This window comes from Grammomys surdaster, unplaced genomic scaffold (genome assembly GCF_004785775.1).
Source record: "Grammomys surdaster isolate TR1022 unplaced genomic scaffold, NIH_TR_1.0 126121, whole genome shotgun sequence".
Taxonomy (NCBI): Eukaryota; Metazoa; Chordata; class Mammalia; order Rodentia; family Muridae; genus Grammomys; species Grammomys surdaster.
Window position 1 is genome coordinate 3,224,852 of NW_021620929.1, and position 22,700 is coordinate 3,247,551.

At 43.4% G+C, this 22,700-nt stretch overlaps 1 protein-coding gene across 5 annotated transcripts in view; it reads right to left on the reverse strand.

Annotated features, from left to right (window-relative positions):
* Nucleotides 1-22,700, reverse strand: part of Kcnip1 (potassium voltage-gated channel interacting protein 1) — a 360,908-nt gene that overhangs the window by 43,574 nt on the left and 294,634 nt on the right. Inside the window, exon 1 of one of the 5 annotated variants that reach the window (XM_028756449.1) lies at nucleotides 5,726-5,873. The exons of the other annotated variants lie outside the window; for them this stretch is intronic. Coding sequence (XP_028612282.1) covers nucleotides 5,726-5,873 — 148 coding nt within the window. Of the gene's footprint in view, nucleotides 1-5,725; nucleotides 5,874-22,700 lie in introns of those variants that run through there. 5 annotated transcript variants of the gene reach the window in all.

A 22,700-nucleotide genomic window follows, 5' to 3' on the forward strand; every position in this document is an offset into this window, starting at 1 on the left:
TGTATGTGTGAGTGCATGTCTGAGTGTATGTGTGAGTGCATGTGTGATGTGTGTGTCAGCAGAGTCCAGAAGAGGGTGCTGGACCCCAGAAGCTGCAGTTATAGGCAGGTGTGATATATGTGCTGAGAACCAGACATGGTCCTTTGCAAGAACACTATTCGCTTTAAACCATTGAGCCATCTCTCCCATCCAGGGAAAGGGATATGTTTTTACTATGAGGAGTTCAGCTTGGCATACACTGGCTATGCTGTCTTATCGTTGCCTGCCACCCTTAAGGTAAATCTGTGCAGTCCCTCACGTTGGTGCTGACAGAAGGTCAGGCCCACTTCTCCTCATCTTTCCTTTAATGCTGAGAAAGTGTAACCCGAGTCCTTATATCACTAGCATTCTGGATCAATAGGTCTATCTATTTCTGAGCTTCTAAGTGAGTGTGTTTTATTTCATATTCTATTATAGCAGATGAAGAAATGCTTTAAAAGGGTTATGCATTAATTTCCTAAGTTTGTCACAACAAACTACTACAAGCCAATAGCTAAACTAGTAAACATTTGTGCTCAGTACAAGAGTCCAGAAGTTCAATCTCTTATGTCGAAGTGAAGGAATTGGCAGGGCCACAGCTCTGAGGATCTCCATAGGAATTAGTTCTTTGCCTCCTCCAGCTTTGGGTGCAGGGGACTGTCAGCAGCCCTTGACTTATTGACACATAACTCCAAGCCCTGTTTCTGTCTTTCTCCTGTCTGTGTCTCAACTTTACCTGCTTCTCAGGACATTTGTACCAGCATCTGGGACCCACATAAGTAATCCAGATAATCTCATCTCAGCCCCTTTAATTTTGTCACATCTGTAAGAACCTTTTCTTTTACACGTTCCAGGGGCTCACAACTGGTCTTGTTAGGCAGCCATTATTCACCTTTCTACAAACCTGGCTGTGGGATCAGGTCATGAGGATTTTACCAAGAAAAATAGCCTCAATACCCACTGAGTAGATCAGCAATACTCTGTTCCAGGCACAATTTAAGTAAGCATAAGGATATCTATATTTGGACAGAAGAAACGTAAGTCTGAAAATAACCCTTGAATTCCTTACTTACTCTGTGGTCATTCTGTATGAAGAGGGGAGCTCAAGTCTCAATGTTCTGTAGACCTATAAATCTGGTTCATCAGCAATACGTAGTTTTTGTTCGTATCGTAGAGCTGTTCTGACAATCAAGTATAACACTGTACACTGGTAGTCTATGAAGTATTAGACAAGTGATAAGCCTATAAATAGTGATTGAATTTGGGCACAAAAGATGGTGGGCTTCTTAGGAACCATATTCAATCTTTTTACTATCAAGTGGGTTTAGCAAGCCTCCAGAGTAACAGTGTTAATACAGTTTTTGCTAATTCAGAATTCACAGAAAATTGATTCAAGGGCCCCAAAGAACCTGGACCCTCATTATTTCCCCAAGAATTTGAATTATTGATGCTGCCATTATTTTTGGTTGAAGCTCTTCTATAGCCTGTGTTGTTAGCAATTGTGTGAATGAGCTATAGGGATAAAATAGAACCATCCTTTGCTTAGACAGATGTAGGATACGGCGACAGGAGATCCCTGTTTGAGAGACATGGATGTATGCCTTGCTGCATTTCTCAGTATGCTGTCCTGGAATAGCAAATGTCTTCTGAAGTTGCTATGCAGAACTCATAGACATGGCTAGACATGACTCTCTGGGAATGTAGTGATCTTACCTGGTGGAGATGTTACTGATAAGGCTGGCCCACCAAGCAGCAGGTGAGAAGAGAGACAGCTAATGAGCAGACAAAGCTTTCTGATCTTCTAGAATCTGCTCACCTGCCCACAACCCACCCCAAGAAGCTCTTGCTATCCTCCATTATGTGGAAGTGATAGAAGTTCAGTTGATTAGCAGGCACTGCAATGAAAGCTGAGTATGTATGCTGACACAGCATACAGAGCCAAGGTGTTTCTAGGATTCTTATTTGGGAAACTTCTATACTAACTGCTATACCAATTCTTTCATGTCAAATCCAAGGGAAAGAATTCTATTGCCCAAGGACATAGCCATAGAAACGCATGATTTTTTCCTAATGAATACTACAGTCTTTTTATTGGAATACTTTCAGGTCTAAGGAGTGTGAGACACAGAGGAAGCACAGCCATAGGTGGGAAGGTTGGCCCTGCCCCACGTGTCTTTCATTGAATTCTGTATGCAGCTATAGGGCCATGACTGCTGCTGTTATGAATTGAATTACACACCCCCAATTGTTATAAATTGAATTGCATCTTCCCAAAAGGCTTATTGAAGTTCTAACCTCAGCCCTTATTTGGAAATAAAGTCTTTGCAGATGTAATAAGTTAAGATGAGATTAGAGAGGGCCCATGACACAATGTGACTGCTGTCCTTATAAAAAGAGAAAATAACAGTATGTAGACAGATGCACAGAGGAGGAAGAGCCTTGGCGGGTGCTGAGGCTGGGGTCATGCTTCCAGAAGCCAAAGGCTGCCTGGAGTAATGTAAGGAGGAAGAGGCCAGGAAGGACCTTTTCCAAGATGCCCCAAACTCCAGAGTTTTCCAACACCTCAATTTTGGAATCTGGACTCCAGAACTATGAAAGACTATTCGCCTGTTATTTTAAAATACCTAATTTGTAGTAATTTGGCATGAAGCACCCTGGGAAATTAATAGAGTGATTGTACTAATCTTTTTCTTACAAATGAGGAAAATGAAAGAGAGAAGACAGGACTTGCTGAAACTCACAAGTAATGCAGGGGGTACTCAGAACGGGGTCTCACCTCTTTCAAACTCTGTACCCAACATCTCTGTACCACTCTAATGCTGCCTCTAAGAGAATATATTAAGAATGAGACAAAGATCCTAAGAGAGACTACTGATGAGTTTCATGAAAGTTCTGTACTCTCCTTAGAGTGATTATGTTACATGGATTCCAGAGACCTTTCCTGGAGGTGTACTTTCTCCTCAGTATTCACTCCAGTAGGTTAATGGAGCTTGTAATGTCACATACACATTGAAAATGACATCACACAGCCTACTGTGAGGTTTCTAGACTATGAGCTCATCTGTGCTATAGGCTTAATGACAGATGGCTGACCTCATCTGGACCTGATGATGGTACATCATAAAGTAGAACATGGGACTCTAGAGGCAAGCACTTTCTCCATGCAACTGTGTCTGGGGACCCATTTTGACTTTTCTCAATTTGTCTTCTTTATATAAAAGGAACAGTGGCATCTACTTTCCAGATTTATTTATTTCTTTTCTTTGGAGTGCTACTCCGCAGGTTTCACTCTTTCACAAGTATAAAAGCACTTAACTACCCATGATGCATTGTAGGTGCTGAATACATGCTCATCTCCTCCTTTTCCTCATGCAGGGCTCCTAGCAATAGCACCAAATGTATGTCCCTACTTTTTAACTTTACCCCTTTCCCCATCCCTTAAACATTAGTTGAATGACTGGCATCCTCTCTGGCAGCAAATCAGAAAGGTACAATCTTTAGAAGCACCGGTCAAGGCAGCGAGTCAGACGCTTTCGGATGCCAGAAGAAAGAACAGGACAGTCCTATGTCATCCGTTGCCTCATGAGCAAATGGGCAGCGTATGCACTCACAGTGTCAGTAGCTGTTCTGAAGCTCTGAAGAGGGCTGACACATGTTCTACTGGAATCCATTGAATGACAGAGACATTATGTATCTCTTATAGATGGGTCAGTTGAGCTTGAATCTCGGATGGAATACACTTAAGAGACCAGATCTCTCTGTGTATGTTGAACTATTCTTACAGACTTATAGATTTCAGGTTTTTTTGGAAGACTTTTTTGTTTTCTGAATGTGCCTCAGCTTTCAACATCTCGGAAAATTAGGGCTATAAAACCATCAATTCACTACATTTTTGCTAAAGCTAAAATAGCTCCTAAACACAAGCCTAACACAGACAGCCCAGTCAGCTGGGCAGAAGCAGAAGCGAGGTAAAGATCAGTTACCATCCAACCCACAGAACTCAGCTAAGAGAATTAGCTCTAAAATTCCTTGGAGGAAAGATTAAAACACACCAGACAGAAAAACACTGTGTTCAAGACACAGTTTATGTTTGTGCTGTTTGTTTGAGACAGAGTCTCACTCTGCAGCCCTGGCTGACTTAGAACTCATAATGTAGAGCAGGATGGCCTCAAACCCACATAGATACGTCTGCACTTGCCTCTGAAATGCTGGGATCAGAGGTACATGTTACCACGTCCAGCCGAAAGAAGGAGACAGATTCTTAAAGATCAACTTAACCAGGATGAACTTGAGCTAGACTCTTGACTCTCTTCTGGGCTCTCGGTCAACCAAGCACTGTTATAGTCCACTCTTGATTTACCTCAGCTTTGACTGGTATATTAGCTAGCTATTGATATACAAGCCATATTTCATTATTATGTAGAATTTAGTCATACAATGCCTGTTGGAGGGGAACTTCTGCCCACACTATGCAGTTACGAGAGAATACATATTGAATACGTTTGCACATACTTTGTGTATGCATTGACTGTAATTGTTGAAGGCTGGCATTGTTTAATACTGCTCATCAGATTTCAAGTCTTTCCAGGGACTTAATTTTATGGGACAATGATCAAATAGAGAAATTATATTGGGAACAGCATATCACAAGAAGGAAGAAACATAGAGTTCCTTAAAATTTGAGAAACTTGCTACTAACTTTCTTTCATGTGGCTTTTAATTATTTTATTTTCAAAATGACTTAATTTAATTGTACAAGTGTTTAAGACATTATGTGACTATATGGTATATGTATGTTGTGTATAGTAATCTAATCTGGTAGTTAAGGATTCCATCACATGAAAACATTTTGATTACAGCATAATAATTACACATGTCTAAGAAGTGTGGCCTGATGCACATATATTATTACACACACACACACACACACACACACACACACACACTGTATATATCCAGAGGCATCAGGGTAATCAACATTTTCACCTCCTTGCCATTATTCAAAGGTCGCATATAAGGACCAAGTTCTTGTGTTCTACAGAACAATGCAGGAGAGCACAATTTGAAAAAAAAAACCCTATTATATATTTTATGTATAACCAAAAGAAAGAAACTCAAATGCTCCAAACCAGTACTGATTTTGCAATCATAAACAATGCTGGTGACTCAGATTTACAGCTACATTCTCATTAAGAGCCTGAAGTTAAAGTCACAGCTGATAAAGTGGTTTTACAACAAGGGTCTTTATCGGGGTTGAGGGTTAGGGAAAAGAGCCAGTGTTTCTTAAATGCTTTCTAATTGTTAGGCACCGTGATTAGCATTTTTCCTCCCCATAATCTTTTCAGCTGCTGCAAGTTAATCAACATCATAATGACTTTTAAAAGTCTTTAGCTTCAACCAAAATATGCATATTTATCAGACACCTTCCGGGAGAAAGAGTATGCACTTTGCTCCTCTCATTCAGCAAACAAAAACACCCGGACCCACATGCGCTCCTGCGCTCCGCTGGCTCGGCACAGTTCAGTACCACGGACAGCGCCAGGAGGGCAAGTGGGGAAGGATGGTTTGTGCAGGCAGCGCCACCAAATCTTCCAGGACTCCTGTGATATTTTCCGCGTACTTCTTCCACCCCCCGAACTACTTTCACACCAGTCTAAGTCGGAAAACACATTCGTATAAAACAAGGAAGCTCTGGGGGCTCGCTTACCGTCCGACAAGTCAATCAGCCCAAGGTAGTGCAATAGTTTCAGAGAAGAACACAGGACCACCACTATCCCTAAGGTCTGGAGCCCTTCAGACTCGCCCTGTGCCAACATCTCTGTTCCCGGGTAGGCAAGCGGGACGCAGGCAGGCATTTAAAGCTGGAAAATCGCGCTTCTTTGCCGACAGGGTTGTTTCCACCAGCCTAGCTTCCTCTCACTTTCTCCCTCCCTCCTGCCTACTCCTCCCTCCACCTTTCTCCTCCTACCTTGCAATCGCTACGTTTCATGGCAATCTTTGCTTTTATTTCCCCATTTCCTAAGGTAATTTCTCCAAAGGTTTAACCAGCCCCTAAACATCTGCTAGCTGAGAGAAATAATAATTGGCAACATCTTACGGCATATTATCTGAAGGATTCAGGGAGTTGTGTGCCAGTGTATACCGTTTTAAAGACAAAAGACATTGATTGCTTCAGATGCCAAACTCAGAGATAAAAATGAAAGTTCTTTCCCCCTCTTCTTAACAACTTGTTTTTACTTTCCTAGTGGAAGAATCAGACAAGCTGGTATAGGAAAACAGGTGATTCTAGCGTTGACATCATGAAATGTCCCTGGAAATGTTTGCCAAGAAAGTTATCAGAAACTGGGCACATCCACGTACATCTATCTTTTGGCAGTCCCCTCCCTAATAGTGTCAGGAATTAAGTTGGTAGCCAAGCTAAGCATGTGATCCCAGGGCTGCAGTGAAAGAGCCAATCTAGGGAAGAAAAAAAAAAAGGGTGCTGTTTTAAATGTTCAGGCTTCAGTCTGTTTTTACATAGAATGCCAGGGGCAAGCTTGTTGGGGCAAAGAATTCAATGCACTGAAGGAGGAAGACTGGAGACTTAAAGTCACTGGACACCTGGCCTCCTGCAGGATCCTGCACCTCCAGGGAGCCCAGCTTCCACTTCTAAGGATCAGCTGACCTCCATTGAGAGGACAGAGTGAGGGCAGGGCTTCAGTAAGTGATACGTGAAGTCCGGGCCACATCTTGGAGAAACCGTGTTGACAACTGTGTGAGGATGAGCACTCTCTGGGATTGCCAGCAGGAATACAAATATTTAAATAAAACTGAAGACATCATTTTTTTTTTGATTCCCGGAGATTTCACTTGGATGGATGTATACCTACGTATACCAATATGGACAGACATATTCTTTACTCACTTACTTATAGCAAAAACAAAAACAAAAAAAAATTAAAAAGGCTGAAAAATCTTCCATGCTTATCACTGAGGAGATGGTTATTCAACAGCATCAGGAAAAAGAATACCATGTAGCCACTAAAACAATAGTGAGCATATCCATATATTTAGGTGTAGGCTCTAAAAATATATTATTACACAGAAAAATAATTTGTTTTCATAGCACCATCTTAATGTTGGAAAGAGATTGGCATCTCCTGGCATATACAGGAAATATTTCTACGTGGATATAATGATCATTGACAAATCTGGGTGCCTTGGAAGAGAATTAAAAGACTGGATTAGAGGGTGGCCCCCTTAATGAGGTTTTTCTCACATATCTGTAGAATGAATTTAAAATAATAGTAATAACTAAATGTGAACAAATTGTTCCTTTCTCTTCTTATTTTAAAAGGGAGAATAGTCTGCATATCTCAGTTTTATGTGTCCTTGTTCACTCTCACTTGTGTCTGGACAACGCTATCCTGGAGTATTATTTAATTTTCTGTTGCGCTAACAGAATAAGTGGAGCGTTTTATAAATCAAAAGCTCGCTCAGCTCACAGTTCTTGTCATTTGCATCTATCTGACTCTGGTGCGGGTACCAGAGAAGATAGCATCACAATTGAAAGAGTGTGTGGAAAGAAGAAAGTTCACATGGCAAAACCCGAGGCTAGAGACTGGACAGCCAGGATTGCTCTTAATGTAATAAGTTGTTTCAGAACCCTTTATGACCAGAGTTAACTCATTCTCTTCAGACAACATTAATCCATTCAGGAGGTTAAGCCCCTGTGACCCAATTGCTGTCTTTTACACCCTAACTCTTAAAGGCTCCACTGCTGGGGACCAAGCCTTCAGTAGTTGAATGTCTAGGAGCCAAACCATGTCCAACCACAGCTCTTGGAGTCAGCCTGTACCAGCTTATAAAGCTATCAGTTTTTCAAAACTAGAAAGGTATCATGGTAGAAACATTTATACTCCAGAAGTAAGCAAATGTTATAAATGAACAATCTTTTATCTCCCCACTGCTCCTGGTTTACAAGACACCATGATGGCTTTCCAGATTCCATCTATCGAGAAGGAGACCTGACCAATCTGCCTGTGCAGTCTTTTTTATTAAGCATGTTTTCTACCCTCTGCGGGCTAGCATCTGTGACCCCATCAGGACCAGGGAATCCAGGCACGTGAAATGACAATAGTTATGGGAGATCCTCAAATTTCCAGGAAGCCCTCTATTCTGGCTTCTCTAGCTTGAGCCTTGTCTGCACTCGTCCTTTTCCCCTCCCTTCATTGCTTCCTCTCTAGTAACTCTTGACTCCCTACGACTGTGCTGTCCTGGATCTTCCTGCCTCTGCCTTCTTCACTGTTGCATGCATGCTTACTTCAGATGACAGCCTTGGGCAGATGGCTTGCTCCCTCTTAGCTCCTCTCTTGGGCATCTGCCCCTCCCCCACTTCCACTCATTTCCTTATTTGATGTCACACACATTCCTACTTCCTGCTACCACCAGGTATTCTTGAGCATCTGTAAGATGCAGGAAACCAGGTTTAATTGCTTGCCAAGAGTCCTCTGGGAATGAACGGTGCAAAGGGCACATGGTGGCTCCACAGTCTGCTTGACTGCCATCGTGTAAAGGCTAAAAACATCTAAGAATTAGGCAGAGTTTCCCTCTGATTGTCTCATAACCCAACATTTTAGGAACATCAGAAACATCAAACTACTACTTCCAAGAAACTGCAGGATGCAAGCAGCACTTTCCCTCATTTCCAGGAAGATCAGAGGGACACTCCTTGAGAGTGCCCTGCCCACTTGAGTCCAAGACTGCAGCACCCTGACATCCAGCTGATCAGAGCTGTGTCTGTGGTTTGGCATTTGTGAAAGCTTCATAGTTTGGGGACTCTAGGAATACCCTCTCACAGCATAACTGTTGTACAGAGCTCCCCCTACCCACAGCCCCCCTTTAAAATTCCATCTTTCACTTGATGAGAAAATTTTGCTCTCACTGGACCATTTGTGAAATTCATTTTGCAAATTGCCATTTCTTGTTTCCAGTGGATTATAAGGTAAATCTGTTTATGCTGGCCATCTAAGCATACACAGAGCTTGACGATTTTTCTAGTTTGTTTAGCTCAAATTACTATTTTTGGTCAAGAATTTTCACCTTGCTGATCTTCAATCTTATTGACACTAACTGGCATTTGCCATAAGAAACAAAGACTTGATCCTGAGAGACTCCCTGGGTGACTATCAGTTGCAGATACTGAATTTCTGACTTTTATTCTGACTCTTTGACTCATAAAGGGCTGGGTTCTGATATGAGTCTCACACTCTCCCAGCTCTGCCATGCTTCGTGAAGTCTCTTCAGGAATCCCAGAAATCAAGATGATGAATTTCTGCCAGATAATCATAGAATCCCTGGGTTTGAATTTTAATGGTCACCTTGTAGATGGGGTGACCTTGGTCAAGTCACCAAGTCACTTGCTTTAATCTCTCATCTTCCTATGGATCAGTCCTGTGGCTTGCATAGTTAGTTGCACACTGTACCTCTGAGCTATACCCACAATGGTCTTAATGTAACAACCAAACAAGGCAGTACCACAGAATGCTTAGCAAAGTCCCTGCTACAGTGTAACATAGAGGAAGCCAGACTGACTGAATTATGTCTTCTCCACCTCTATGTTCGTCCCTGAGCCTTCTCATCTCTGAAACAGAATTGAAAAGTCGCAGTTGTGATCTGGGGAATGGAAGGGGTATATTTTAGACTTTCTCTGAAACTTCCTGGGTTGTTGAACTTCCCATCTCCAGCCACAGCGCCTCCTTCCAGGCAGATGTTCTCAGCTGAGAATAATTTGTTGTTGTTTAAACTCTGCCGGAGAGTCTGCCCCAAGCAGTCATGAAATCAAATTCTATTTTAGCTACTTACATCTGCACCCCCACCCCAGCTAGCCTGCTGCTCTGTAATCTGAAGCTAATGCAGGGACCCTGTGGTTCAGTGACCCACAGGAGGAAGCCATCCATCTGGCTAACTGAAAACACATGCTGTACACTAACTATAAGCTCTTGACTCAACAAGGCTCGTTGCTAGCATGTGGCTCCTCTGAGTGGTTCTCCTGCTCTTGGGCCACTGAGAGAAATTGTTCAGTTGACCCCCCTGCTAAGTAAGATACTGTCTAAACTTCATTTGGATAAACTAATTTGGTAGGAGTCTCATTTTCTGGGTTGTTCTGTTGCAGTTGGTATAAATGTAATGCCAATAATTGCACCTGGAGTTTTCTTTTCTTTAGAAGGTGTAAAAGAAATGGAAGAATCGCTTGGAGCAGCACCTCAGAGCTCCTGGTCCAGCCTGAAAGCAAATTATTTAACTGCAAAATGGTTATGGTTCAGAGAGAAAAATCATTATCATTCCCATCACTAGTCAAAATGAGAAAACTATTTCTGTGTTCTTGAGCCTACCTCTTTGCTTCGTGCCCTTTTGGGGGCACAGGCGGGGCTTGTTTAAATTAGTTTTCTAATGATGATGGTAATTGTGTAATAATATAGTAATGATATCTCCCTTTCTTCCTGCCTCCCTGTCTCCCTGTCTCCCTCCTCCCTTATTACTTCCCAATCTCTGTTGTTTTATTCCCTGTCCTCCAAGTTCTGCACAGTGACTAGACCGAGAGAAAAGCCTTATGTCCACCAGAAATTTCATAATGTCTAGAAAGCCTCATTATATTTTTATTTGCAGATTACTGTTTAACTCTGTAAAACTCTTTGCATGTTTCTACTTTTCAATAAATCCTTGTTGAGAACATATTGTACATTGGCTCCCAATTAGCTTTTTAGTTAGGATACAACATGGTTTGTTTTTCAGCTAAGAAAGCAAGAGCAAGGGGCAGGGGCTACCTGTGCATGGCTTTCACGAAGCAGGCGCCACACTCGACTCTATTCTGGTTTCCTCCTTTGTCTTAATTACTGCAGCAATTAGGGTGATTTTCATTGGTGTCGACTTAACTGTGCAGTTTTAGACAGAGGCTGAAAGATGCACTTAGCTAGCAGTTCCCTGTCAGAATCCTGCCTCTGTCTTGCTTTAGGCAGCTTTCCCTGAGTCTCTCTGGGCTGGCTTTCCACTCCCATCCTGTCTCCTATTTCCTCCCCCACTTTCCCAGACACCCACTCCTACAGCCATTCCCATTCCAGCCCTTAGTAGCCAATTCTCAACCAGGATCTTATTTGATAATTGACCCCATGGAGTCCAAGGAGAGGGACAGGTGACTACTGTAGAGAAACGTGCTGGTTTCTGCCCTTGAAGTTTAGGAAAACCCAGAGGACATTTCATTGCAGGCATTTGGAGAACTGGATTTGGACCCTGGGCCTTGTTTTCCTGATCTCATGTCCTTTGGAGTGGATGGTCAGGAACCAGTTCTCCAAACTTTAACTTGCAATGCACCTTCTCCCTTTCCAGTCTCTTGAACATCTGACTCTCCTTCCATGGCTCCAGGCCCAGGAGCAAAGCTGTGGGTTCTAGCTTAAAACAGACCAGCGAGCAGAGCTCTGCTTCCACTAATAGTGAAAGGCTCTGAGCACAAGCATCAGCGAGCACCCAGAATTTGTGTGGATCAAGGGTGGCCCTTCATGTTAGTGTGAGCAACATTTGGTGGTTGTCAGTTGAAATAGGACCAGCAAGTGATGGTGTTTAGATAGCACTGGCTACTTTCCATATTTCCTCCTCTCCTTTCTCCAGAGGGCTCTGGGCTCTGTCAGAATTTCAGCAGACATTCCAAGGCAATGCACTCATTTGTAACCCTGCATAACAATCTGGCTAAAGCTAATTAACTGCCCTCCTCTCCTCTGTCTCCTCTCTTCTCACATTTCTTCCCTCTCTTTCATTTCTTTCTGCATAGGAAGAAATTGCCCAGGATGCTGCAGTTCCCAGGTGCACACAGCAGCTCCACAGCATAACAAAGAACACCCCCAAACATGTACAGAGGTGAGAGAACTTGCCTTCCAGAGATCACTGGGAGGACAACTACTTCATAGGTGTGTTTTCTGATTCACTAGACACTGCCGATCACCCTCCAAAGCCATTTCCCTAATGGACACTTCAGCTAGTAAAACACATTCTGTATTTCACGAACCTGAGGCTTCGAAGGAGCATAGAATGGCTCAGACAAGGATGGCCAGTGACAGGTCACTAATAATGCTTTGACAAAGACACAGATGTTACATCTCCCCAGAGAGGACTCAGCAAAGGAAGAGAAATCACGTCTTTCAGTTAGAGTCATTTGCTAGTTTCTATTGCTTGCTGGACACTACAGCTTCTGGAATCTCCTAAGTGGACAAATTGTCAGCAGAGGGCTGCACATCTTGATGGCATAGGCTCTGAAGTCAGACGGAATGGTCAGCAGGCCCCAAGGACAATTATTTACGAGTTCTTGCCTTAGAATAGATATCTAGGTTCCAGTTTCCTCATCTATAGGACAAAGTCCCCAATGAGCCATATCACAGTGTTGTGATGTAGATAAAGTGACAGATGACTGTAAGTATCAGGTGTTCAGTCAACTTCCTCATGGAACACTGCCTGTCTGACAGTAATGATCCTTTCATCTCGAGGGTGACACGTTGCCTCCCTAAGATCTAAGATTCCCAGTTCCATTATGACAACCTGGACCCCAGGGAGCAGGGCAGCCCACAGGAACTGCTAGCAGTTAGAGATCACCAAACACTTGGAACAACAAATTTCAGTGCTTGCAGAAGTATCCAGTCATGCAAAAAAGTAAAACAAATACTGCTACGATATCCCATCCCCAGAGACCTGCTATACCAGACAAACCAGGGTGACCATTCATCAGAACACCAACTGCATGCATACCGTGATTCTACTGTCCACAGACAACTCACTGTCCCTCCTCTAGGGTTATTGCTGTCCACCCATCCACCTTATAAGACATCCCAGTGAGACCTGAAGCATGGCAAAAGGTCGCAGTGTGGAATGAGCGGAGTCCAAATGAACAATGCCTGCCTTCCTGCATCTCATTTTCAACAGAGTCCCCCGAGTTCTCCTCCATCCCCCTCCCTCCTGGGAAGACATTTGTCTTCAGAGGTTGGCAATGAGGCATTTGCCAGTACACCCGTTCTGACATATTTTACATATGCTCTAAGAAGTAGAGGCTAAATTACGCTGGTGAGTTATTAAAAACAGCTCTCAACGCTATTATTATTTATTGCGTTTCCAATCCTCAGCAGCAGCTGATTACACTGCTTAATCTTGTAGTTTTTTTTTTAAAAAATTCCCACCCTGAAATGAATTCTCCCCGAAACGAATGAGCAAGGTCAGCTATACGGAGCCCCTTGAGGAAAAGACAACTTAGGTTCTGGGGAGAAGTGTCAGTCCACCTTGGTCTCCCCAGAACTGGAGTCCATCATTTGAAACATGCACGTTCTTCTCTACAGTGTCTCCAGAAGGGACCTCCTCAAATTCAAGGTCTCATGGCCAGGCCCTTCTGCCCAGTCTATGGCTGCCATCTTTAGCTGCTGCTGACAGTTCTTGGTGCAGGGCTCCTCCCTGCCCCCAGCCTCCCTTCTCCAGTCCAGCCCCTCCTTCCCAGGCTGCTTTTCTCCCAGCACTGGTCCCTGCCCTCCAAGTTTCCAACACGGGGTCTGTCAGCTGAAGCCGTGAGTCGGCCTGGATTTTCTGGGCCAACATCTTTTCCTTTTAGGCTCAACTTAGGGCTTATGCTCTTTGTGAAGCCTCCCCAGTGAGGAGTCAGAGGCTTCCTCCTGCTTCCAGCAAGCCCCATGCTTATGGCCGTTGTAGAAGATGACACACTGTGCTGTTGGTGAGTAGTCATGTGTCTCTTGTTACATAGTCAGCTGATTGAGAGCAAGATAGAGCAAAGGTGTTTAAGTTCCCAACATAAAGCCAAGCACAAAATAAGTGTTTCCAGGATGAAGAAGTCCAAAACAGAGTGCAGTACAGAGAAGCAGGAAGAGCAGAGCTCTTTTTTTTTAATTAAATTTATTTTAAAAATTTATCTGTGTTTGTGTGTCTGTGTGTTTCTATGTCTGTATATGTGCCCATGTGTATAGTGTCTGTAAAGGCCTGAAGAGGTCGTCTGATGCCCTAGAAGTAGAATTGCTGGTGTTTTTAAGCTGCCTTATGTGGGTACCGGAAACCAAACTTTAGAGTGCTCTTAACTGCCAAGCCATCTCTCTGCCCTAAGAGCAAAGCTTTTGAATATGGCATTAATCAATTAACTAACTAATTAATTAATTCACCCATGCAATACTGAACATCTTTTATGAACCAGACTCTGTGTTAAGTCATAAATACATGGTTTAATGCAAATGGCCTAGTAGGGGAAACATCCATGACTACGTGGTTGTCAGCTGTGACAGTTCTGTGAAGGAAAGCTACTCAGAGCAGTGGCAACATAAACTGTGAGACAAACATTGGCTGGAGGGAATTGGTGTCAGGAGTTTTATTCCAGATGCCTCCCTTCAAGTGATGTTTTGAGTTGAGAGTGGCAGATAAATTAACACTAACTAGATAGTGCTGAGGCAAGAACATTCAACCAAAAGCACGTGTAAAGGACCTGAGGAAGGTGGGATTGATTGAAGTTGAGTTTAGGCATTTAGGAGTGGATAGAGATGGAGAAACCATGGCAACAGACAAAGTTGGGCAGGCCTCTGCATGCAGGATCAGATGTACAGCGCATCATAGACCATATAAAGGATTTCTATTTTTGGGCTGAGGAAATGGGTTTTAAGCAAAAGAATAACACTTCCTCTCCCTCCCCCACTGTGTGTGTGTGTGTGTGTGTGTGTGTGTGTGTGTGTGTTTAGAATGTCTATAAGAAGATGGAGAACAGACTGTAGGGAGACAGGGTATACAGAGATTGGATTGTATGCAACTACAGATTACCTCTAATGTCTCAGTGGCAAAGTGGAGTTAGTGACATAAGGGACATGTGGAAGTGGGTAGCCTTCAGAGATCATCAGGGAGATACCTGGGCTATGTGCCTGGGTCAGAGACCTCCTCCAAGATACCCACTTCCAGTGTGATGTGTGAAGGAAGGCTTAGCACATCAGAAGCCAGTTGCATTCAGGAAGCCTCTGCTTCAGAGAAGGAAGGTCCCGTGGGCAGTAACTAAGCTCAGGCTGGCTCTGTAACAAATAGATGTTGCTGTGGAATAAAGAGCCAAAGAAACAGCCCCGATCTGAAAACGCTTCTAACTTCTCGGGTCAGAGAACTGACACTTAAAACTGGTACATTCTGCCTCTAGCTTCTATACTTTGGAAGAGTCAGATGAGCTCCATAAAAGACTTGATTTAATACTTTGGGAACTTGGAAAGTCATCTGGTTTGTCTCCATGCATCAATCCATGCATCCATCCATCCATGCATCCATTCATCCATGCATTCACCCATTCATGCATGCATGCATCCATCCATCCATCCAATCACTATTCAGAGAAAACAATACTGGAGGGTATCCTAGAACCATTTTGTTGATCCCTGATGTAGTAAGTATTTTGTCCTAGTCCACATCTGTCCATGTGAGTCAGTGTCTGTCCACTGTGGTGAGGGTAGAATAAGGCTCATATGCAGCCTCAGAGTTCTGGTCCTTCAGTTGTTGGGTTGCTGAATTGGAGCCCTAGGCAAACCCTGAATTCTTTCTCCCTGATTTAATTGGCCTATTATTTTAAACTTTTGTAGATAAGGGAATAAAAAGTCAGTAGAATATTGTATTCATCACACTCAAATTAATATGTTTCATTACCACAAAGACAAGCAGCATAGTTCCAATATTTTCTCAAAACTTTTAATTGAACATAGCACACAGCGGGGTGGGGGTGAGCAGACATGGAAATCACTGAGCTCAGATGCTGTTTTTCACTTTCTCAAAATGTGTGCTGTTTGTGATCCTCTCATCTCATTAGTGTTAATTATGAACTCAAATAAAATGGCATTTAACACTGTGCTGAGACTTTAATTAAAGCCAAACCTTCATGCCCAGGAGCTCTCTGAAGTCCAGGATACTTATCCCAAAGTGGCACAACCTTCTGCTCTGCCAGTGGGATTTCCACTCTTATGCTATCCCCTGCTACTGGAAAGATGCTCCATCCAGACTTTGTCTATCCACTGTCCACCCATTGTCTATCTATTCACCATCCATCTGTCATTTGTCACCCATCCATCCACCCATCCTTTTTTTTAACAAATAAGCTTTAGATTAGTTCTGGGAGAAGGAAACCAGTATTTGTTAAGTGTTACTACATACAACAGTTTAAATGCATTACATACAGGGTAATACAACACCAGAACATAGGAATATTCAAGTAGTGCTAGACAGTGGTGGCGTATATATTATCTTTCTCACCTCATATAGACAGTCTTATTTAATCCTTTTATATGAGGAGGAATTGTTACTGTATCTACATTACAGGAAGTGAAACTAAGACTCAGAGAGATTAGACAACTTACCTCACATCCTATTGATTCCATGTTTACCTCTTTTACAGCACTGACTTGGGAAGAATCTTCTGGTTTACCTAAATTCATTCATTTAATAAACACAGATCACTGGGGCCAGCACTAAGGTCTTGAGAGAGCTTAATCTCCCTGCTCAGAGGTTCAGATGAGTGGGCTGGTCAATTGGATGGTAGAGTGGATTCTGAGAAAAGAAAGCAGGGTGCTTGTGGGGCTGTGATGCTGGGGTCGCATGACACAGCTTGGGGACACAGAGAGAATACTCCTAAGAGGGAGGACCAGTGAAATAATTTCAAGTCTAGCTACCCAGTCACAAGGTTGGTCACCTGGGCCATCTAGTTAGATTCCAGGAATCACTTGGATACCCTGCCCACACAACATGGCAAAGACAGCCCTTAGGTTGTCCACCATTGGCTGATAATGCTACATGTTTCCAGTCTCTTTCTCCCCTTTGTAAGTTCCCAAGCCAAGTAGGAACATTGCACCAGGTTCCTCTCCTTCACTCCCCAGCCCACAATCTTGCTATTAGAGGAAAGTAATGCTTTCTGATATGGCCAGGAATGAGGGGATTTGTAGGGCTGGCTGACTAGGTGCTTACATAACAACTCTGAATGAAAAGGACTGACATAGGCAAGCCATCTCTTCTGTGCCAGACAGTAGAGTCATTACTTGGGCCCAAGACTCTTGGCTCTAATCTGGTGCTATTTCTTTTTCCTAGCCAGGGTCTTTAGGACACTCCAGAGATTCCCACAGAAAAGCCTGCAGTTATTAAGTGCTTGCATCTTTGGGGTGTTAATATTATAGTAACAACAGCTTTTACTTGCCAGGCCCTCTTTCTCACCCTTCACCATCTTACTTAATCTTTGGAGACCAGGAAAGTCAGGTCCACTATGGTTCATAAGGAAGTATGTCCACCTCTTCAGAGTCAGATGCACATTTTCTGACTCTTGGCCTCTTGGGCCTTTGAGGGAGGAGTCCAAAAGAACCCAGGAAACAGAAAGGTCCAGAAAGATCCAGAAAGATCCACATGACTCCTCTGCTTCAACCACAGCTACACGCACAGAAGGCATCCATGGGGATGCAGTTGGGTCTGGCAGAGATCAACACGGAAAGGACTTCTCAAGAACCAGTCCTGCAGGGCTGGAGAGATGGCTCATTGGTTAAGAGCACTTGTTGCTCTTGCAGAGGACCTGGGTTCAGTTCCCAGTACCACATAGCAGCTCACCACCATTGTGACTTTAAATCTAGGGCATTCAGTGCCCTCTTCTGACCTCTTCAGGCACCAGGCATACATACGGTGCACTTACATACATCACATACAGGCAAAACATTCCTACACATAAAGAAAGAGGGTGGCAGGCATCTGGCAGAAGGACCTGGGGGAAATATCCCAAGTGCCAACGGTGGATTTCTCTGCCCTTGTGTTATGAGGAATATTTGTTTTCATCTTTATTCCTCCAAATACTCACAAAAATTTTACACAGTGAAATGGATTAGTTTCTTACTTAATAAAGGAAGCAAAATAAATGACGATCCATGGTGAAAACTAATGCAGGATTGGGTTCCTTGGAGAAATGGCTGACTCCAGGATATTTTGACAGAAAATATCCAAGAGGGAGCCAGAGCATTGTGTGGTGCAAGAAAGCTAGGAAGTTCCTACACACACACACACACACACACACACACACACACACACATCTCTCAGTGGCAAAGTCACACAAAGGGACATAAGTGCAAACTGTAAGAGCTCCCTATAGCCTACAGTGAGACTATTTGAACAGAATAAGAAAAAGATCATCATTAGATCATCACCCAAAGTGTTGATGTAGACATTAACATAGACATTCATGAGCCCACAGCAACATAAGCAAGCTGTCTATACAGAAGTCCATCAACTTAGGTAGACACCCTCAGAGAGGTGGGCAACGAAGCCTCACTCCTGCACAGGGCAGGAGAGATCTGTACTAACGGAGAAGGGTTACCGGAACACACCACCTCACCGAGGCTTCGGTCAGCAGTAGTGAATCAATATGAACAGTGTGCACCCTTCAAATAATGTGAAATGATGGTACTTGCTTCTGTGTTCTTCCTTCCAAAAGCTCAGATTAATCAAGATGGGATTCAAGATGAAACCAGCAGGGACATTCTGCAAAACATCCACAGAATCCCCCCTGGGTACGCATCCCAAGGGGATGAAGTAGCAGAGCAGAGAGCTCCCTGTGTGCCCATGCTTACTGCTTAATCACAATATGGGATCATTCTGGAGGCTCATCAGTGAGGGGAGGTGGGTGAAGAAGATATAGCACACATGCACACACGTATACACACGCGCACACACACACCCCTCCACAGGTATACTATTCAGCCATAAAAAATTGACATTTGGGGTGGTGGTGGCTCACACCTTTAATCTCAGCACTCAAGAAGCAAGAGCTGGCAGATCTTTGTGAATTTAAGGCCAGCCTGGTTTATAGAGCAAGTTCCAGAACAGCCTGAGCTACACAGAGAAACCCTGTCTAGAGAAACCAAACAAAACAATCATTGGTATTTGTAGCAACATGGATGGAACTAGAGGACGTCATGTTATGTGAAACAAGTCAGACCTAGAAGAACAAGAATTATATTTTCTTGTCTGTATCTGTATATGATATCTATATCTGTCTGTATGTTATGTCATCTGTATGATATATATATATATCATATATATAAATATATATCATACATATATATTATAAATATAAAATATATATATATATGATGTCAGAATATGTCTGTGTATGATGTCTGTATCTGTCTATATATGATGTCTGTATACGATGTTTATATCTGTCTGTATTTGATGTTTGTATCTGTCTATGTATAATGTCTATATCTGTGTATGATGTCTATATCTGTCTGTATATGATGCCTTATATGATGTTTATATGTCTGTATATGATGTCTATATATGTCTGTGTATGATGTCTCTGGTTGTATCTGATGTCTGTATATGTCTGTGTATGTCTGTATCTGATGTCTATATTTGTGTATGCTGTCTGTCTAGCATATGTAGCTAAAACACTGAACCTGGTTGTGAGACAGAGGTGACAAAAGGTTGAGAAAGTGTCAGGGAGTTGAAGTCGATAGAGGGAGGATAGATTTGATTTAACACTGCAGTGTATGCTGAAACAGTGTGAATCCCATCAACACGTACATTGCTACATGTTTAAAAAACCCAGATTCATGGACACTTCAAGGAATGTACTTTGAGACAAGTAAACAACAAAAGCCGAATGTCTGCAGAATGCCTCCTTAAAATTGTCAAGATCGGACTGGAGAGATGGCTCAGATGTTAGGAACACTGGCTGCTCTTCCAGGGGACCTGGGGTTAACTCTCAGTACCTAAATGGCAGCTCACAACCATCGGTAACCCTAGTTCCAGGGGATCTGATGCCTTCTGGCTTCTGTGGGTAACAGGAACAGGCACAGCCACAGCCACAGATGCAGGTAAAACATCCTTACACATTGAAAAGAAAAAAAGAGAAAACAGCCAGCATCATAAAAATGAAGGAAAGAGAAGAAATTCAACCAGAAATCTGAGGAGGCTTAACCACTGAATGTGAGGTGGTGCCTGGGAACAGAGAAAGGACAGTAAGTGAATCCAAAGACAATCTAAATTAAATATGAACTTCAGTTAATAATACCAATATAGCAATTAGTCCATTACTGTGTCAAGGCTAACCTAGGTAGGGCATGAAAGCCTGCAGATTTCCTGTAAATAGAAAAATATTTTCAAGTGAAATTTATTTTGAGTCTTACAGGAGAAGCTGAAGCAGACTTCAAAGGCTAAGGATGGTCAGTCGGGCCTGCTCATCCTGTTCCTACTTGCTGCCCTTGCCTCCCTGAGAAAAGTCCACATTTTTGTATAACTAGAAGGGGACAAGGTTATTGTGTCTAACTGGCTTTCCACAAGTCCCACTGGGGTCTCCTGGCAGTTAGATTCATTAACTTGGCATTTTCTAATGATTAACACTGATCAATAACCCAGCGGGTCTGGTCCTTAAATCAATTGCCCATTAATGAGAATGAAAGCACCATTTTATTATCTGAGCCCAGGACCTTTCTCAGAAAGGGCTTCTGGGGTTTGGAGCTTCCGTCCCCTTTGCTGCACAGGTTAATTAAAGCACACGCTTGCCTCACTCTCTCTCTCATTCTCTCACACCACACACCGAGACCAGGAACAAAATTAACTGCGAGGAAAGATTTCTAGGAGAAATCAGAGGTTCCTTTTAGTAAGACTTCCAATAGTCCACTAAACAAATGTCCACTAAAGTCTATGTGTTAGGGCTTGGTCCTTAGGGTAGCATTACTGAGAAGTATGGGAGCCTTTGAGGGGTGGGGTCTAATGGAAGGTTCTTAAGTCATTGAGATGTATCCTTTAATTGACCTGTGGCTGTGGACTCTTAGTCTTCCTTGTTGACTCCTGGTTGGAGTGTATGTGATTTATTTATTCTGTCACCCTCTCACTGTGATGTGTGGCCCCAGTCAGAGGCCCCCAGTACAAGGACCACTTAGTTTAGGATTGGGACACGCAGACCTGTGAGTTCAAAGCCCCTTCTATCTTTGTAAGTGATTTGTCTCATATTTCATTGTAGCCGTTCAGATATGACTCCTATAACAGATGAGTTAAGTGAACATTACTGAGGGCCTACTGTGTGTTCAAGTCACTGCTAAAGTGACACTTCCTTAGAGGGATCCATGGACCATCTTGTGTAGGAGAATCATGTGCTCCTGCTCTCTGGCCAACGCTTGTCTTTTCTTCATCATTTGAGATGCTTACCAAAGGCTTCTAAATAAAGGAATATGAGGGGGTTGTTAGGTACTGGACTAGAGAAGCGAGCGAGGCTTGACTGTAACCCTGAGGTCTTGGGAAGAGATGTAGACAGGATTGGAGGAGGGCTGAGAAAGGGCTCAGGAGGATGTGGAGACAGGGTAGGGAAGAGCAAGAGTGAATTAGCTCAGTGACCTGGGCAGGTGTGACAGCGACACAATGGGACCTGGAAGGATGGACGGGAGAGGAGAAGAAGGTTGCCACAGTGTCTTGAAAGACAGACTAGACAGGGTTTCTTAACTGGCTGGTTGTGCAGAAAGCAAGAAGCAACAGCAGGAGGACTCATGTACACTTGGGATCTCAGTGCAGCAGTCCATTACAGCTGGGGACACTTGGAAAAGAAACTGACTTAGAAGGTGATCTGAGGTCAGGAGATACAGCTGCCACATTGTCTAAGGAGGCAGTCCAGCATGACGTGGGAGCTACAAAGTCCTTTCTGGTCTTCTAATTCTGAGAATCTCCCCAATGTCTTGTCCTGAGAAAGGAGAAAGAGTAGAGGCGGGCTAAGATCCCCACTGGCCGCACAGGGTACAGGTGTGTGAGATGGTGGACGGGGTGAGGCAGGAGGCGTCAGGCTAAGGCCTGATGTCAACATCATTTAACTTTATCCTTTCCCTTTCCTTGATGTGATGACAGTCTGTCCATGTGACCCTGACAGTCCAATTTGCAATAAATCAAGGGAATGACTGCTACTACTTCTGCTACTACTACCACCATTATTTAGCCCAGGCAGGTCTTGAACTTCTTGTGCTCCTCTAGCCTTAGCCTCCTGAGTGCTGCTGGCATTACTGGTGTGAGCCGCCACCACATCTAGTTTAAAGGCTGGAATTTTAAAATCAAACATTCCAGGATTCTAATCTCACTCTGCTAGTGTCTATGTCTGGATTCACACCTCCTCCTGGAGAATATGGCTGGCAGTGCCCTGCTGGTATGGTTTATCAAGAGGCTCAGTCAGGACACGAGACAGGAGGATGTTCCGCAGTTCGTGGGAGTGCCTTCCCTTGGTGCTTTCTTTCCCTTGACCTTCCTGGTGCCTGCAGTTGTAATGGGGCTTCAGGGGAGGGCAAGATTGTTAGGACAAATACCAAGAAGAGGAAAGAACACTGACGAAGACTCAGATTCTGAATCTCAGGATGGACTTTGCAACCCATGTTCTTGGTTTTCCAGATCAAGTCCCTGAACCAATCAATCTTTAATGCATATGTCTTAACCATAGATCCAGGGAATATGTGTGACAAGCTTTCCTTTGAAGGCTGGAGAAGAGGTAGCCCAGACAGAGGAGAAGCAAGAGATGGGCATGCTGGACCTACTCTCTCAAGGGCTACTATGGGGCTTATGAATGTGGCTTTGGGGAAACAAAACCCTCCCTTGGCCTTTGGGATTCAGGATGTGCATACCAAATACTCTCTCCTGTGTAGCTT